Below are 20,219 nucleotides of genomic sequence, written 5' to 3' on the forward strand. Positions count from 1 at the left end.
GACAAGCAACCAATAAACTTTATAAGCAGCCTTCTGATAACGGAAAAAAAGCTTCGTTAATCCGACATTACAGCATTTGGATATCCTAGCAGGTTAAGAAATTACATAATGGGATTAAAATTGGACGGCTAAAGAATTTTGTAATCAGATGAAAAAGAGTATTAATATATTACAATTACGAAACTTAAAGCTACATTCTCTTTCTAGTGTTCGTTCGGCAAACTCTTTTTTGAGTTCAAAATTTTATTAACATTATTGTTGTATCTAATATTTAACGTAATCAAAAAAAAAAAAATAATAGTATTCAACATAAAGTACCTGGTCAATGCGGACTCGTCGTCTGCGACCAACCAATTTCGCTGAACATTTTAAATACGAAAAAAAAAAACTTAAAGCTAATTTGTATCTGTGAATACAAATTAGATACGTTATTAAATGATTCGCCGAGTACAAATGTATGTACATTTAACTTCCGATGACAAAGCCACTGAGAGAGAGAGAGGTAGGGGTTAGCATTATCTTTAATGATAAAAGCTATATGTTTTTATTGCTAAGTTAGGTTAGGTTAGGTTGAGGCGGCTGTCGGGGATTGTCAGAGACCCGACACACTTAGGCCGGTTTCGGCCCATTGTGATACCGCATGTTTCGCTCCCTTCTCTCCCGTGAGACCCTATTTTATCCATTATCCCATCCGGATGCCCTTATGAAGCCTGCGATCCGTCTGGGACTTATTGTAGACATGTCCGAAATGTCATTTAGAAAAGGAGCGCCCAAGTATTGGAGTCTCCTTCTACTGAGAGCCGGGCAGGAGCAGAAAAGGTGTTCCACAGTCTCCTCCTCGTCCTCATCTCTACAGCTTCGACAGAAATCGTTATAAGGGGCTCCCAGCCTGTTTGCATGTGTGCCTATTAGCCAGTGTCCCGTAAGGGAGCGTATGACTGAGCTGCACCTACTCCTACTGAGTTTGCAGAGCTCATCGGTGCGCTTCCTATTTATGTTAGGCCATGTTTGCCGAGTTATGCGACATAGTGGCACAGTTTGCCATCTGTCATTTGTAAGTTTCTTAAAATGTTCTTTTATTCTGAGCTTGCAGGTGGCCATTGGCATACGAATATCCTCCTTATCATTGAGAAGGGGGATTGTTGTTCCAGCTCTGGCCAGCTCATCTGCTATACAGTTGCCTTCAATGTCCTGGTGGCCCGGGACCCATATTAGGCTGATGACGAACTGATAAGCCATCTCGTGAAGAGATTTGCGACAGTTCGCAACTGTGGCCGAGCTTGTCGTTATCGCATTCAATGATTTGATTGCAGCTTGGCTATCACTGTAGATGTTTATGTGAGTCGCTTCAGGGGTTAGTTCCTGAAGACAGCTCAGAGCTTCCTTTGATCGCTATGACCTCCGCTTGGAAGACACTGCAGTGATCCGGGAGCCTGAAGGAGTAGCTTATATTCAGCAGTTTGGAGTATATTCCTCCTCCGACCTTGTTGTCAAGCTTTGAGCCATCAGTAAAATTTGAATGGCTTCCTTTGGACCAGGCGGTCCCTCAAGCCAGTCGTTTCTGTGAGGGATGATTGTCTCAAAGGGGGTATCTGTATACTCCCTCGGAACGCAGTAGTCCGTTTTTGCAGGGACGATGTTGTTTCCATTTAGGATGGATGCATGGCCGGTGCGATGTGACACCCATTGGTCGGAGTCTCTGAGACGGATTGCTGCCATTTCTGCCTGCTCCTTACCTGCAAGGTCAGGGCTCTGCAGGCAAAGTATAGCATTTAGCGCATCCGTTGGCGTTGTGCTCAGAGCTCCACTGATGCTTAAGGCTGCAGTTCGCTGCACCTTGCTTAGTTGTTTTGTGATGGTCCCTTCGATAGGGCAGTCCACCACACTATGACTCCGTAGAGCAGTATTGGTCTAACTATTGCTAGGTAGATCCATTGGACTATTCTTGGGTTCATGCCCCATTTTGCCCAATGGCCTTCTTGCAAGTGTAGAGGGCTATCGTAGCCTTCTTCACTCTGTCTTTGATGCTTAGGTTCCAGTTGAGCTTTTTATCAATTACCAACCCTAAGTAACTGGCACTGTCGCTGAAGGAGAGCCTGCATCCGTTTAGTATTGGGGGGTTGAGGGGCGGGATTTTGTATTTGTTTGTAAACAACACAAGTTCCGTTTTAGAGGGATTAATTCCCAGTCCACGCGACTTTGTCCATTCTGACAGTCGTGCGAGCTTTGCGGTCATTAGTTCGCAGAGTGTTTGAGGGAATTTTCCCGAGAAGATAATGGCAACGTCGTCCGCGTATGCTACCACCTTGCAGCCCTCCCCTTCCAAGTCACACAAGATCTTATTGACGGCTATGTTCCATAGAAGGGGAGACAGGACACCGCCTTGCGGGGTGCCTCTGTTGACATACCTTGACTGAGTGGACGATCCCATTGATGATGTCACTGTCCTGCATGTGAGCAATTGATCTATGAGCATCACCAAGTGACGATCCACCCCCAGGTCAGTCAGTGCCTCTGTGATGGCTCCCGGTATGACGTTGTTAAAAGCTCCCTCAATGTCTAGGAAAGCGATTAGGAGTATTCTTTGACGTGAAGAGATTTCTCTACCGCCGAGATTACTTCATGGAGTGCCGTTTCCGTGGATTTCCCTTTTCGGTAGGCATGTTGAGCGCCTGACAGCCACTGAGGTTTAATGGTTTTCCTCAGCTGCAGCCCGACTAGTCTTTCAAAGGTTTTAAGAAGGAAGGACGATAGACTTATTGGTCTGAAGTCTTTTTGGGGTTGTGTGAGAGGGTTTCCCTGCCTTGGGTATAAAGACTATTTGAGCCTTTAGCCAAGCGCGGGGATTTTTCCCACTGTCAGTATCTTCCTGAAGATACTTTGCAGCCAGTTGATGGCCACGTCCCCGGCTTTTTGTAGCTGAGCCGGAATGACTTGGTCCGGGCCAGGCGATTTGTAGGATTTAAAGCTGTTTACTGCCCAGCTTATATTCCGTTTTGTGAGGATGTGCCCCATCGAGGTTTCCGGGCCTTCACTTGGGGTGTCTGCCGGCTCGATGGTCGTACACCCAGGAAAGTGAGTTTCGAGAAGAATGTGTAGGGGAGTCCTCGCTAGAGTTTGTCCACGTACCATCAGTTCTCTTGAGATATCCCACCGAGGGGGATGTTTTTGACAGGACCTTGCGTAGCCTTGCGGCTTCTGACGTGTCCTCAATTTCGAGCAAAATTTATGCCAAGAGGCCCTTTTGCTCTCCTTGTTTCTTTTGTATAGGGCTAGCTTACTTTTGTAATTTTCTTAGTGCGCTACCTCGCTGCTGCTTTTGGCTCTGTTAAAGAGAGTCCTGCAGTCTTTTCGGAGGGTATCTATATGTTTAGACCACCAGGGGGTTTTTTTCCCTCTTGGTTTGGTCGAGGGGCAAGCTGCCATGAAGGCCTTATTGCAAGCTTCCGTGAAATTGTCCACAAGACGATTAAGATCGTCTTGTGTATCCGGGCATTTTGGGGCTAGGGGGGGGAATAATTCCTCCATTTTTGCGCTATACGTATCCCAGTTGGTTTTTCTTGGGTTTACATAGCTAGTGGGTATGGTGCTTTCGAGCGATAGGGTTGTCTCGATGTACCTGTGGTCGGAGAAGGGTGGTCCTCTAGGACTCTCCAACTTTTCATAGTGTCTAACAGTTTGTGAGATAACAGAGTGAGGTCAATAACCTCTTGGCGGTTTTTTATAATGAAAGTGGGGTCATTACCCCGATTTCCAATAAATAGGTTGGAGTTAAGGATGAAGCTAAAAAGTGACTCACCCCTTACATTTGTATCCGAGCTCCCCCATTGGGTGTGGTGAGCGTTGGCATCGCAGCCTATTAGTAGGCTTGTGTCCGACCTCTCGCTATCGCTGACAATCTTGCGAACGAGGTCACTGGGAGGATCGCTTTCCTCATGAACCATGTAGGACGACACCAGGTTCAGGCGTGTCCCTTGTAGCTCTAGGCTGGCCGCCGTGTTGTCGCCGTTGCTAAAGTTGTGGAGCAGAAAGATATTTAAGTGCTTTCTTGCTAATATGCAGGTTCTTATTTTACCTTCCGTTTGGACTACAATTAGGTTGTAGTCCTTTGTCGCTAATCCACAGACCCTGCCTCCTACCACCCAGGGCTCTTGGATTAGGACTATGTCTCCTCCGCTCGCGACTAAGCGGAGTATAAGAGCAGCGGATGCTGCTTTACAGTGGTGGAGATTTATCTGCAGAAGCCTCAGAGACTTCATTAGAAACATTCTCCACCACTGTTATATCGGCGTCTGAGTCGTCGAGGATGTCGTCCCGACACATCGCCTCAAAATCGAGCAGCAGCTCCGTCTCCGAGGAGTAGCTCTCTAGGGCCGGCTCCGGCTCCGGGTCTACTTCCGGTGCCTCGATCTCCGAGGCAACGTCCTGCTCAACTGGTTTGTTGGCAGAACGCGCCTCGGCCGCTGCATCCGACTTGTAGACCTTCATGGTCACCGAGCTGAACCCGAAGTTGAGCTCTCCCCTGGCTGCCTCGATCGGGGCTAGCGATTCCTTGTTCAGGATCACTACCGCCTGGTTTGTGGGGCCCTTTGATGCCTCCACTTTAGCCACCTTCCAGTCTGAGGTTGGCAGTGTGGGGTTGCATCTCTGCAACATCGTTAGGATCCGCTCGGGCTCCTTGAAAGTGGCCGGTACCCATATACGGGCTCTTGGCCTACTTGGCACCTCGCTCCAGTCTACAGCGACGAGCTTCGCCCCTGCGTAGACCTCACTTATTGCTAAGTTACTCTGGGTGAGATTATCGATCACAAAAGGTTTCTGAACACATTTATACCATGGTAAATAAGAACCCCTGTATCCTGCTAGTCCCACATTTCAATCAGATCAAAAACACATCGACCGCATGGAACACTACTCGACACGATATTTCCCTAAAAACCAAACAAACTTTTTCTGAAAGATTTGGGGCTTAGAAATTGTGTACTAAACACACTAATATACTAAATACTAATAACAAACATTTTAAAATAAAATTATTTTAAAAAAGTTCCGCCAAAGAAAAAAAAAGAGAAGGGACGTGTGAGACGCTTCTAACGCGTCACAACTTTTATTCCCGGCACTCAGTAGGACATCTTGATCTTAGTGGTTTTTTCAAATTTTACATATTTTACATTTATTCTACATATGCTCGCCTCCCTCGCCAAGAGACGCACTCATCGCCGATCTCATAGATATAGCCCTTCCCTACGGACTGGCGTTTTTACTTTTCTTTTATCTTCAAAATTGTGGCTGTGGGAGACATTCGCTTTGGGAAGCGAAAAATAGGTGAACAAAAAGTGAAAAGCCCACGAGCTTGGAATTGTTTTTAGCAAATAATTTTTGCCTCTATTGATGTAGAACGAATTGTATATGTAATATTTGAATCAAAAAACATAATGTAACGTACGTATATGTATGTATGTATGTATGTACATGTGTATCACACTAAGGTTATTTATGAATGTAAATATACCTGGTATAAAAGTTGTACGAAGAGTCTCACAAACGTCCCTACTCGTTTTTAAGTCGGAACCATTATTAAGGAAATTAAAAAAAGAAAAGGTTATTTAATTAATGCGCTTTCAGAGGTAGCGTTTCTTTTTTTCACATAACTTAAGTATCTTACATTTTGTTGTCATAAACTTTGCCACTTTGAAAAGCTGATATGTGCATATGAAGTGGACTTGAACATTTTCTAACTTTGACGTATCGAAATATATGAATAATCGGCTTAGCTGAAATTTTTAGACCTACTAGCCATATCCTTGACGACATTAATTTTTATGCCAGGTACTCGAAGAGGAAATAGGGTACGTTTGTAACGCACAGAAGGAACGTTTTTGCCTTTTTGCGGAGGCGGAAGGGGGCGTGGCTCATTTTTGAAATACACTTGTAACAGTGTGAGCACACAGAAGTATGGATGCAATATTTGGTGGCTCTAGCTTTTATGGTCTCTGAGATCCAGGCGCTCAACAAGACGGACGGACGGACAGACAGACATGGCTCAATCGACTCGGCTATTGATGCTGATCAAGAATATATATACTTTATGGGGTCGGAGACGTTTCCTTCTGTGCGTTACATACATTCACTTTGTGCACAAATACAATATACCCTATTTACTCTTCGAGTACCGGGTATAACTACAAGGCACAGATGTACTACTGAGTACCGGGTATAAAAGTTGTGAAGCGTAAGAGCGTCTCACACGTCCCTTCTTTTTATTCATCATTCCTCTCATCATTTTCCATTTTCCTCATCCAAAAAATGTTGAAGGAGGCAAAGCGCTAGTTCCGCATATTCAAAGTTTCCATGGATACGCGTATTGTTCATATAAAAACCGTTGTAATTAGACAAAGTAAACTCAATTATCCGCGCATTTCATTCACAAACGTTAATCGTCAAGCAATTTAACCCAATTAAATATGCATGATGTTGTACGTGTAAACAAAAGGCCATCACTGGCACCAGCGCAACTTCAGCACGGCACTTGGAACGGCAGTGGCATGGCAGCCTATGTCCTGTGTAATGACTCCCTGCTCCCCCCTCAAACAGAACACCTATTATTTGCCTGTTGACAGCAACCACTCAAGCGAATTATTGCCAACTCATCAGTGGGTATTTTAGTCTTTATCTACCCCAGTATCTGTATTTGTATTCGTACTCGTCAAAGGGCATATGCTTTCATGCTTCAACCCTCAGGCCCAGACCCAAGCCCAGACCCAGACCTAAGCGTAATCGTTTTCGATTTCAATAGGCCATCGTGCATGTAAAATCGAGAGATTGTATAACGACCGACGAGTGTGCTCATTTTTTACCCAAACTTTGAAATATAAGAACTGGCTGAATGGACAATGGAAAACACAAGTGTTTGTGTTTTTTTGAGGCACGTCCACGCCACCCGTATAAACAAAGCACTCAAATTAATTGGAGATAATTGAATTTTTATAGCCATATTTTGTATATGTTGATGTTACTATTTTAATTGAGCTCAGTACTCGTATGCTTGCACGTCTTGCAAAAGGTAAGAGTAGGTAATGCTAGCATAAAAGAGCAACAACTTAAGTTTATATTTCGAATTTAAGTTAATTTATGTTTTTATTTTGACTTGTGTCAAAATAACTGTAGGCTTACCTTTCCGTATAAACATAGTCGTAGTTGAGCTGATGATTATGAACAACCCTATGGAAAATTCAATTGCCTCAGGGAATCATCATCATCCCACCCCGCTTATCTAGGTACATCTGCCAGATTGTTAACAATCTGCTGTTTTTCTAAATACTAACATAATTTTGTCATTACTTACCTCACTGGTTTGTAATTCGTTCAACCCTCTGGTCTTCTAGTGCGTAACTGGGGTTCGGTTCTAGATATACCGACTCGTCTCCCTTCTCGAGTTAAGGAGTCTTGTTGTAATCATTTGTTTCGCCTTTCGTTAGCGATTTAAGCGTGGGTATGTAATAACAATGGCATTAAGCTTAACAATCTGTACATTTTTTGCTAACCTTATTATCTTTAACGAATGTACTCTAGGGACCAGTCTCCTTTTCAATTATGCCATTCACACGCATTCTATAATTGAATGAGGGATTTTTGGCATAAGGGATGCGATGTGCAACCTTCTGAATTTTTTATATGAAACAAATTTATAACAAAATATGTTATTGGACCAATTCTGACCAGAATCTTTCAATTCCTCAGCTTATACATATGTACATACGTATGTACATACATATGTACATATGTATGTTGTCTTGATTTTGAAAGACCTCTAGTTTGCACAATTTTTTTTACATAGCAGCACAAAAAAAGACTGTAATGTAATAATATGTATGTACATACATACATACACTTCGATATAATCTTATATTATATTATACTAGCTGACCCGGCGAACTTCGCACCACCTAACAGTCAATGAATGTCGTGTTACTTTTTAGCTGAACTAATTTAGGCTTTGATGAACGTAAAACAATTATACAAATAATATGTTTATATAGATAGAAACAAAAAAGTACCAACTTGATACCGCGTGATTTCATCGTTGGTATTGGATGTTTGGATACCAAAATCCGCCATGTCCCTCCCTTTCGTGACATATTTGCAAATGTATTTAATTGACTTGACCGAATTGCAATCACTTGGCATGCGCTCTACAGCAGTCTTGAAGAGCCGTCAGGCTGATGCCTGATGTTCATGAAGCATTTGCTGCAGATCTTGGAGAATTGCTCTCTTCGTAGCTGTGTTGATCCCTTGACGCCTGTCAAGTTGTTCTTCCATATTGCACATGAAGTATATTTGCAAGAATTTATGCTGTGCATCTTCTATAGGTTGCAATGATCCAATGCGATGGTAATAGGATTTTCATTCAAGCACTTTGTGGTAAACGACATTCTTTGTTTTTTGGTCAGGCGCAAGAACAAATAAAGCGGATGGTTTGCCGACACGTGAGCATGCCACGTACAATTAACCATGAGAAAAACATGAATTGTCTAGATTGAGGCCACAAATAGTCAAGGATTGGCCCTGTGATTTGTTGATCGTCATGGCGAAGGCAAGACGACTCGGTAATTGAATTCGTTTAAACTCAAAGGGCCGATTATTAAATTATATTATATCTATATGTATATATAAAAGAAAGTCGTATTTGTTACAAAACTTATAACTCGAGAACGGCTGGACCGATTGCCATGGTTTTTTATTTGTTGGATTTGTTTCCGTCCCGAGTAGCAGAATACATCTTAAAAACAACTTATGCCTGTTTGTTGCGGCTTTAAAGCCAAAACTTTATTTTTTTCTGAAGACATCATGTGTGTGTTCAGAAATTTGTCTAAAAAGTTCATTTGTTCATTTGTTGTTCATTTGTTTTTGTTTAATCATATTTAATATTTGTTTTATTTATTTGTTTAATTTTGTATCAATCATTTTAATAACAATGCCGCGTCCTAGAAGATCTAATATTTCCCAGCGAAGCCGTAATGCAATTAGGCAACGGAATATCGCGAGAAATTGCACGAGAACAGTGCCGCGTTAGTATGGAGCAAAGAAGGGCCTTAATTCGTGCTTCACAAACACAAGAGCAAAGAGAGAGAAATCGTCGAGCTTATCGTACAGATGAACAGAGGAATAATCTTCGAAGTGCAAGAAGAAATGGTTCAAGTATTGATTTGAATCGAGCAGCGTTTCTGTATGATTGCACCATCGACTACAGCTTGCATCGTTTAGTTTGCATTGGTCCAATGAAAGTTGTTCGCCAGCATTGTGGAGCATTGAAGTTTGCTGGTGAAACGCCTGGTTTGTGCTGCCTTAGTGGTAAAGTGAAATGGCCATCAAGGAAAATTTAAAGATGAGGAAGTTATTATTCCAAGGATTCCGATGTTCCCAACGGATATGTCCTTTGAGTTTAAACGAATTCAATTCCCGATTCGTCTTGCCTTCGCCATGACGATCAACAAATCACAGGGCCAATCCTTGACTATTTGTGGCCTCAATCTAGAAAATTCATGTTTTTCTCATGGTCAATTGTACGTGGCATGCTCACGTGTCGGCAAACCATCCGCTTTATTTGTTCTTGCGCCTGACCAAAAAACAAAGAATGTCGTTTACCACAAAGTGCTTGAATGAAAATCCTATTACCATCGCATTGGATCATTGCAACCTATAGAAGATGCACAGCATAAATTCTTGCAAATATACTTCATGTGCAATATGGAAGAACAACTTGACAGGCGTCAAGGGATCAACACAGCTACGAAGAGAGCAATTCTCCAAGATCTGCAGCAAATGCTTCATGAACATCAGGCATCAGCCTGACGGCTGTTCAAGACTGCTTTAGAGCGCATGCCAAGTGATTGCAATTCGGTCAAGTCAATTAAATACATTTGCAAATATGTCACGAAAGGGAGGGACATGGCGGATTTTGGTATCCAAACATCCAATACCAACGATGAAATCACTCGCTATCAAGTTGGTACTTTTTTGTTTCTATCTATGTATATAAACATATTATTTTGTATTATTGCTTTACGTTCATCAAAGCCTAAATTTGTTCGGCTAAAAAGTAACACGACATTCATTGACTGTTAGGCGGTGCGAAGTTCGCCGGGTCAGCTAGTATTTATATATTTACATTTATTATACACATTGATATTCCCCGCGGAAACGTCATACATATAAATTAGTGTGTACATAAATACATATGTAAATAAGTATGTACATATGTACACTTGTTTGGTGGTTGTAGCTCTGAGCAATAGGCGCTCATCGGGATGGACAGACGGACAGACTTACAGACTGTATCGACTCGACTTAAAAAAGATGAAATACTTTACAAATATTTGATTAAACTTGCTCAATATTTAAAGACTAAGTCGATAAATAATACTAACTTGAAGCTTTATTCAATGTGAACTTTTTTTTTAGTTTTTTAGCAAATGGCGTTTCCGGAAACCGTACAAAAAGCTGAAGTATCATCGAATCCACCCAATGGAATGGAAAACAGTCAGACATCTCAAAGGTCAAATCATGTACGTAATTCCGACACTTTTGGCGCAACAAGGTATTGTATATGTTCGGGCAGAAGGAACTAAAGATGTTTTACATTTCATGTAACGGCGACGGTATATTTAATTATTGTCAATCTACCATATTAGTGAAAAAGTAAAGATTCATCAGATACAAAACTATTTTCGCGAATTGTCTTGAAACAACTGATATCGTTTTGATAAGACTAGGACATTCATTTCGTCATTCTGTCTCTAAGAATAATCCAATCTAATTATTCAGGGATCAGATAGACATGACCATTCTCCACGAAACTGCGTTTTTGTTTTCTCCTATATACCAAATTGTAAATCTAGCAGATTTTCCAAAGTTTGAAAAAAAAATTGATTCAGTGTGATATTACCTGAGTCTTCACACAACATTTTGTGACTCTAGCTCTTATGGTCTCTGAGAAACAGGCGTCAAAAAAGACGGACAGACATACATGGCTATATCGTCTTGGCTATTGATGCTCATCAAGATTATACAGACATATGTACATATGTACATACATATATACTTTATTGGGTCGGAAACGTTTCCTTCAGTGTGTTACATCATCCAGTTTTGTACACAAATGCAATACACCCTATTTACTCTTCGAGTACCGGGTATACAAATTATTGCAAAACCAATTTTTGTTGTATCTAAACTTATTTGAACTCACAACCCCAATGACTGAAATATATGGAAAAACGAGAAGGGACGCGTGAGACGCAGACTTTTACATTTGAAATTTTACATTTTTTCTACACCTGTCATCTACATCTACATAACTTCTCATGCCAACACGTTATTTTCGCTAGCCCCCCTCCCCTAGATCCGCACACTTCAGATCCACGGCAGAGGCAGAGACGCCGCAGAGGCAGAGGCCGCACACTGCAGAAGCAGAGTGTGAATGTGAAAAAAATAACAAAAGCTGCGGGACAGGGTGGGTTTAGTCACTGCAAATTAATTTCTTCATTGTGGCTATAATTTCCATTCGGAAGTTTTTAGTTTTTAGTTTTATTATACCCGGTACTCGAAGAGTAAATAGGGTATATTGTATTTGTGCGGATAACGGTTGTATGTAACGCACAGAAGGAAACGTTTCCGACCCCATAAAGTATATATATTCTTGATCAGCATCAATAGCCGAGTCGATTGAGCCATGTCTGTCTGTCCGTCCGTCCGTCCGTCCGTCCGTCCGTCCTTATGAGCGCCTGGATCTCAGAGACCATAAGAGCTAGAGCCAACAAATTTTGGCACCAGACTGCTGTATGCTCACACTGAAACCAGTGTATTTCAAAAATGAGCCCCGCCCCCCTCCGCCCCCGCAAAAGGGCGAAAACCTCCCAAATCTACAATTTTGAAGATAACAGAAAACAGAAAAAAACGCCATTCCGTAGGGAATGACCATATCTAACAGATCACCAAATTGGGATCCGATTGGATCATTATTATAGCCACAATGGAGAAATTAATTTTCAGTGGCCAAACCCACCCCGTCCCGCAGCATTCACACTCTGCTTCGCGCTGTTTATGGCCTGGCCCCTGACACGTCACTGCCTCTGCCTCTGCCGCTACTCTGCGGTGTGTGTTTCTAGGGGAGGGTGGCGAGCTAAAGGAGCGTGTTGGCGTGAGCAGTGTTGTTGATGTAGATGACAGATGAAGAAAAAATGTAAAATTTGACAAATAACCGCTAAAGTGCAGATGTAGTACTGAGTGCCGGGTATAAAAGTTGTGACGCGTAAGAAGCGTCTCACACGTCCCTTCTCGTTTTATCTTCTTAATTGTAGCTTTGGGAGGTTTTCGCCCATTTGCGTGGGCGAAAGGGGGCAGGGCGAAGTTTTGAAATACACTTGTAACAGCTCTGAAGCTCTGGAAAATTCTCTATGGGATGCGTATTTTCATTGTATCAAAGGCGTTTAAAAATTGTTCGACTTTTGGAATCATTGGCATGCTTGGGTAACAAAAAATTGTTTACTGTGAACTTTTTATTCAAAATGGTTGCTTCAATAATATTTGTAGTCACTTATCTCGTGCAATTACGTACGTAATCGGAGATCCAACTATAAGTCGTACCTACTACGAATCCAGTGAGTTCAAAAACTCTGCTGGATAATTCTTAGCTTCATTCTAATCTAAGCTTAGCTAATACAAATAAGTCACGAAGAGCTATATCGGGAGAAAGAGAGTCCCTCAAGCAATTCGTGGATTTTTGGCATGGAAACTGCTGATGTTTGGAAGTTGCATTAAGCTGATGAAAAATGTTTTTTCGCTATCGACTTTTTTTATTGTAAGTCTCTCACCGTAGTACATTGGTGTATCTATGTATCGTCCGCAGCTATGATTCGGCGCCAAAACTCTGATTAATAACGCGTAAGCATCGCCAAGAGAGACTTGCAACAGCTCCTTCGAACACGCGTTTGATCAAAAATGAGCAACGTGCCGAGAGGGCTCTCATATATAATTCATTTCGATTTTCAAATTATGGCAAATTAGCTTTTTAGACATCTTGGTAATCTTTGCTATCTCTTTTACTTTGACTTTGACCAGAAAAAAATTTTGTGAGACTTGGCGATGTTTTCGTCAACTTTACAGCTGTAAATTATATGGAATAGATGTGCCCATAGACAACGTCTATCTCGGTTTTGATTTGTAATGGCGTTTTGCCCTTAAAAACAACCTTGTTATCGAACAATATTCATGTTTTTCCATTTTATGTATTTCCAACTATGTATCGAATGGAGGAGGCTGAAATTTTGGCGCGAGCATAATAAAAGAAGCCTAATCCCAATAGCCAAGTTTGGTTAGCGTGGAAGGTCATCTTGGTTGTCAGGCTGTCATAGGAAACTTATCGGACACCCCTCGTAAGCATTGTGTTTTTACATCTGAGAATACTCGTTCTATGAGAATCTTTTGTGAATGAACAGCTGTGCAGAAATCTATTGGAAATTGTATGCAGCTATTATTTTTACTGATAGCAACTTTGCCATAATTGTTTGGCAAATGTTTCAGCCGTATACTTATCCTTTGATTTTAAATATGGAATTGTATTGTTGATAATTTGTAGCAGTATTGTTGACTATTTCTGGGCATGACTTGAATTTTCTGGATCCGTGCCGATGGGCAAGCTGTTCAATGGATCCAGAGGTTTCTCATTTTCAGGTAGTTTCACTTTTCCTGATGCGCAACACAGATCATTTGACTTATATTGTACTTATATATATATATATATGTATATATTATACTTATATATGAGCGAGTGACAATTGGTATACTTATTCTTGGTCCATGGCACCATTCAAAACTTTCTGATAAGCGTAATATTCAACATCTGGCTCGTATTGGCATGCGAGACGAAGGAAGGAACTCAAATGAGTTTTAAAATAGAAACGAAAAATACTTACATCCGATTCGCAGACCTAAAACAAAAATTTCATAAGAATCGGCAGATCCGTTTAGTAGACACCTTTAGTGACACGAGAATTGTATATTATTTAATAATATTTTTATTAAATTCATAATTAACAACAATCTAATAAAGTACTAATATTAAAAAATAAATACTAGCGATAATTAGGGAAAAAAACCATAAAATAACAACAACAAAAATTAAGGGTGGATATAACATGTAAGAACTGCAAGAATATATGTACATATATATCTTAAAACGACTTTAGACTATTTTAGATTCACACTCAATTGTCTGCTGACACAAAACGAAGAATTTTGAAGTTTTCTCTTACTAAAACAAACACAAAGCAAACAAATGATTCCCCTGTGGTATCATTAGATACGTGCTTTCATTTTTTTCTGTTTTTCATGGCCTATAAAGATTGGGAGCGCAAAGGAAGCAGTGCAAAACTTTTTTGAGTTCATAATAAGATTTTGTTTTTAACAGGATGATGAATGCGAAGTAGAGACATGGCTGGCATGGTAAGCGTAACATGAATATACATTTTTTTTAAGTTGGGTTGGTTGGGAATATATGTATCTATGTATGTATATGCATAATACATACAATAACAAATACAACGATTTCATCTCAATACAAAAAATCCAGAAGCCATAATTAAACTAATATTTATATCTTAGAATCTTGGTTTTTGGATAGATTAGACTCCTACATAGCTGTTAACAGTCGCACAGCTAGTCGTCAGGTAAAACTGTTTTTTTCCTAAAATATTCCAGAAAAATCTAAAAATGAGCCGTCTGTTCGAATACAATTTTAAATTTAAGACCCGATACAATACAATAACACAAATATGTGATTATTTATATTATATTATATTATATTATTATTATATTATTTTATATTATATATAAAACGTTTTATTTTAGTTTTGAAGTCGTAACAACATAAGGAGATATAAATTGTTTCTCAAGTAAATATATGTATTTTGCACTTCCTGTTCCACTACTTATTAGATTAAATACCACCCCTAAACCGCAATAATAAAATTATTCCATTAATCCACATTTTAATACATTTCGCTTAATAGCGGAACTACTGAATCACTTGTGGAAGTATTTATTTGTGTCTTTGTCACACAAAATATTGAAAATATATATTTGGAGACACTATTTCCTTGAATACGAGATATTTGACATTCATTTAAAGGGCCTTATACGGCTGATTCGAAAAATCATATCAAATCACTTAAGTTAGGTTAGGTTTGCTGCTCGACCGAAGTTGAGGTCACTCGGAGGCAGATCTGCAAATTGTAAGTCCTTAGATCTCCACAATTATTGTCCTCAAACAAACAAAAATTTCAAAGAAATTTGCAATGAAATGAAATGAAAATATTTGTTCCTACAACTAAGCTTTCCCCATGTGTATGCCCGTGTCAGACTATATAAACGTATCTTTTGATGCTGATCTAGAAGTCAATATGTAGGTACTATACCTAAAGAATACGATTCCTTCTATCCGTTACATACACTCTTATATGAAGAGGACGATTAGATGTCCACAATTAATATATGTATGCTTATTATTTTCAGGTTAGCTCGGTTCTGCTCTATGGAATACCAATTGTGTCTTTGTACATTGAGGGGCAGGAGCGACTCTGCCTTGCGCAAATCTCAAATACTCTTCTAAAACAATTTAGCTACAATGAAATACATAATAGACGCGTGGCGCTTGGCATAACCTGCGTGCAATGTACACCAGTACAATTGGAGATTCTGAGAAGAGCAGGTGCCATGCCGGTAAGTTCTCGGCGATGCGGAATGATAACTAGAAGAGAAGCTGAGCGTCTTTGTAAGAGTTTCTTGGGCGACAACTCACCACCTCGATTGCCAGACGACTTTGCCTTTAATGTTCAGCACAAGTGTGCATGGGGCTGTCGTGGATCGTTTTTACCATCTCGGTATAACTCTTCACGAGCCAAATGCATCAAATGTGCATTCTGTGGAATGTTCTTCTCGCCGAATAAATTCATTTTCCATTCACATCGCATCACAACAAACGACAGGTACGTTCAGCCCGATGCTGCCAACTTTAATTCCTGGCGACGGCATATGACACTTTGTGGAAGCTCACACGATGAAAAAATTATCTACGCATGGGAAGATGTCAAGGCAATGTTTAATGGTGGCACCAGGAAAAGACTCGTTAGTGGCAATAGTAATGTAAGTCGCAATCGAAATCAAAGCTCACCAACGTCATCGTCAGCTGCTGCACTAGTCGGAGGAAGTTTGTGTGGCTCACCAACTGACTGTGAGTTACTAGATGCTAAAAACACGGCATGTAAGGAGCAGTCCCCATTATCCAAGCGCTCCGTGGACCACCAATACAATTACAGTACCGTGACTGCAGCCGCCGCTGTGGTCGGAGTTACGGCTGTAGCAGCTGCTACGGTTGGAGTACCTTTTAATTTACATCACTCTTCGGTCCTTTCACCTCTTCACTCGCTTCGCAACGACCACGATATTTCGATAATGCCCCTTTCCAGAAATTTTGTTGTGGACTATATGTGGCAGCAACAGGATGCAAATCATCAGCAACAGCATTCGAAAAATTCGAAAATCTGTAGCACAGACCCGAGTGAATCGGTCCTAGACTTCGAATCACGTCAAATGCCATGGGCTAGGCCAGAAACGAGTATGCCTTCAACGACAGCCAGTGCCGTTCGCTTGGGGGAGCGAGAGCGTCTTCAATTTAATGTAAAAAACGAATCGTCGTCTACTTCTATATGTGGCATTATCAAAAAATCGTAAGCTATCTGATGTCACCAGCAGTGGTTTAACGTTTTCTGATTATAACATTCCATCTATATTAAGTTGCTCTGCATTTAAACCAGTTGTCGCTTCAGCAGCAATTGTATCCACATCATTATACACTAGGTCTAGCGAATCAAATAGCAACGTTTACATTACCCCAACTCAAACGGCCCGAACAACAACTGTTCTAACGCATAACAGTATTACAACTGCCTCGCATCGCTTACCAACAGCGGAAGAGTTTTCACCAATATTAGACACTATTCAATCCAGTATAGAAAGTGAGCGAATCAATTTTTCGACTTCAGTATCGACGCACAACAAGAACAGTTCAAATAAATCAATATCATCAGAATCTGCTTACGGAATAGGAAAAAACTTATATGATGACGACGACGACGACGAGGTTGTGGATATCGAAACAACGGAAGACGAAGTTGTTAATGAGCCCCCCAAACAGTGTGCACATTCACCAGTTGATGTATCATCTGAAAGTGAAAGTTCAGCTCATTCTCAGACTGCCAGTACAAATGTTGATGTAGATGCTGATGCTGATGTGGATGTGGATGGTATTACAACGGATGCCGAGGATCAACTTGAGTTTAAATCAAATGCTTGCTTGCTCGACAACACAAACCTCTCTAAATCAAACCAAATTGGAAAAATAAAAGTGGGTCTCACTGCAGAACCAGAAATGTGCAAGGACGGCTATAAATGTAATGAGGTATGAAGAATATTTAATACTATCATTTTTGTTTTATTTATTTTTATTTTTTTAAAGTAATGGCGAATCTGAAAAACTTTATTACAAAATATGCACATTTCCATTCTTAAAGCGAAAGATCCTCCAACCCTTCTTTCAAATTCAATGCAACAATCCGCCAACTGAAAATAAATTTAAATGTTATTTAACAGACTTTCTTACACTGAAGCTCAGCAGGTCAAACAGACATACATAGTTTACTGAGAGTCGTGATTTTGGTATTTCTCAACTTCCATGCAAATCTTCTCCAGATGAATCTTCTCTTTGTTTTAAATAGACCTATAAACAAGAAAAACCAGTACCTCTCCCCTGACTTTACTGGGGGATACCTCTTCCCATATATTTATACTCTCTTTTTTTTATTTTAGGATACGAAAGGATTCAATGGTCATTTAAGAATTTTTACTCGAGGGAAGAGCTATAAGCAACAGCCGGATCGAAATGTTTCAAAAAAGGCAACCACTACATTTTCGAAAAAGAAATTTTACTCGAAGTCACTGGCTATTAAATCTGCTCAACCACAAGTACAGCACAGAGTTTCCTTCCCAGTATTCTTTAAGTCGCAAGTAAACCCTTTCAATGAGCATCATCCACTACCAACAACGTTAAGCCCCAACTCCCTTTCGGACTCATCGAATTGGAGCTATCCAATTGGTAACATTCGGCAACTATATTGTTATGAAAGAAGCGCAACAGCCAATGAAAATTGTATTGATTTTAAGTAAGCGCAACAAAATAAAAGAGTACATCACATTAAAATGTGTCGTGTTTCATTTAATGCATCCAAAGGTAAGGGTGTTTTCGGATCTTCACGTTGTATTCAATCAATATAATACTAAGTATATATGTACATACATACATATGTACATATGTACATACATACTCCCGGACAAGCCCACTGCAAATTCGCTTCGTTCGTACATAAGGCAAAATTTTGAAACACACTTGTAACAGTGTGGTACCACAGCAATCTCGATGAAATATTTGTTTGCTGTCGCATTTATAGTCTCTGATATTCAGGCGCTCATCAATAAGCACGGATAGACATATTGCCAAATCGACTCGGCTATTGGTGCTGATCAATAATACATATGTATATACATACATGCCTATATGTACATACATACATATTTTTTCTGTGCGTTACGCATAACGCTCCGACCACAAATACCCTATTTACTCTTCGAGAACCGGGTATAAATATGAAAATATAAGTTAAGAGCTACGCTGTTGTTTTTATACCCGGTACTCGAAGAGTAAATAGGGTACATATGTATGTATGTACATATGTACATATATGGCATTTGTGCGAATAACGGTTGTATGTAACGCACAGAAGGAAACGTTACCGACCCCATAAAGTATATATATTCTTGATCAGCATTAATAGCCGAGTCGATAGAGCCATGTCTGTCTGTCCGTCCGTCCGTCTGTCCGTCCTTATGAGCGCCTAGTACTCAGAGACCATACGAGATAGAGTAACCAAGTTTTGCATCCAGACTTCTCTATGCTGACACTGTTACAAGTGTATTTAAAAAATGAGCCCCGCACCCTTCCGCCCCCACAAAGGCCGAAATTCCGTAGGGAAGGACTATATCTATTAGATCACCGAATTGGGATCCGATTGGATCATTATTATAGCCAGAATGAAGAAATTACACAGCTTTTTTTTTTGTTCTTTTTTCACATTCTCTCGTCTACACTCTGCTTCGTGTGGTGTTCGGCTCATGGGGAGGGTGGCGAGCTAAAAGAGCGTGAGAGCGTGAGAAGTGATGATGTAGATGACAGATGTATAACAAATTTTTAAAAGAACCACTAAGGTACTGGCACTAAGGTAGTACTCGGTACCGAGTATAAAAGTTGTGACGCGTAAGAACGTCTCACACGTCACTTCTCGTTTATTTTAAATTTTATATGGAGATACATTTATTTTTTCATTAGTATTTATGTCATACCTGAAATGTGGGGATTGATAAACGAGCTAAGCGAATTTTCAGTGGGCTATTCGGCTAGTATGTACCGGGTATAAAAGTTGTGACGCTTCCAGCGTCTCATAACGTTCTTACCTCGCTTAAATTCATTTTTTTTTTTCTCCGTACGAAGTCATTTGCCAGCATAAATTCAATTTTCATATGGACTTCAGAAAGACGAGTTTCCTAAAATATGCCTTCTGACTCATGTTAGAGTTTGTTGACGGTGTTTGTAATTTTGTTTGACAGTGTCAATTACAATACTCGACAAAATCCAACTTTTTTTTCCGCTTCGAACCAAAGAAACTTTTTCTGATAGACTGAGGGCTTTACATTTTTGGCAGAACTATTTTTTAAAGAATTTTAAGAGTTTTTTTAGAGGTAGCTTTTATTAAGCGCACATAACTTAAGGAACTTACGTCTGGCTGTGATGAATTTAGCCATTCTATAAAGCTGATGAATGCATCTATAAAGTGTACCTAAACACTTTGTGTAAGCTAAAAAGCTTACAGTTTGAAAAATATTAAACTTTGAAATGCAAGTAGTTTTTACGACAATTTGACTTCAAAAACTCGGAAAAAGTCGAAAAAGTCATGTGTCTACTATTTTTTTTGGGCGTCGTTTAAGGTATTTCTCATCAAAATCAATGAAGAGACGCCTGAGCTAAAAATTCTCGATCAGTCCTAAAACCCCTA

At 40.2% G+C, this 20,219-nt stretch overlaps 1 protein-coding gene across 1 annotated transcript; it reads left to right on the forward strand.

The window, feature by feature from the left end:
- Nucleotides 1-10,467: 10,467 nt before the first annotated feature.
- Nucleotides 10,468-18,294, forward strand: LOC117902958. Its single transcript, XM_034814595.1, has 4 exons — nucleotides 10,468-10,565; nucleotides 15,571-16,784; nucleotides 16,852-17,515; nucleotides 17,923-18,294. Exons 1-4 carry the CDS (start codon nucleotides 10,473-10,475, stop codon nucleotides 18,277-18,279), a joined length of 2,328 nt encoding a protein of 775 aa, XP_034670486.1. The 5' UTR covers nucleotides 10,468-10,472; the 3' UTR covers nucleotides 18,280-18,294.
- The last annotated feature ends 1,925 nt before the right edge of the window (nucleotides 18,295-20,219 follow it).

Source organism: Drosophila subobscura, chromosome dot, assembly GCF_008121235.1.
Source record: "Drosophila subobscura isolate 14011-0131.10 chromosome dot, UCBerk_Dsub_1.0, whole genome shotgun sequence".
Lineage (NCBI taxonomy): Eukaryota > Metazoa > Arthropoda > Insecta > Diptera > Drosophilidae > Drosophila > Drosophila subobscura.

Bases quoted from the DNA above. Each gene is read 5' to 3' on its own strand.
- LOC117902958 (XM_034814595.1), top strand. From the start codon at position 10,473: ATGGCGTTTCCGGAAACCGTACAAAAAGCTGAAGTATCATCGAATCCA. The intron at 10,566-15,570 runs GTACGTAATTCC...TATTATTTTCAG, and splicing joins CATCTCAAAGGTCAAATCAT to GTTAGCTCGGTTCTGCTCTA. The intron at 17,516-17,922 runs GTATGAAGAATA...TTTTTATTTTAG, and splicing joins ACGGCTATAAATGTAATGAG to GATACGAAAGGATTCAATGG.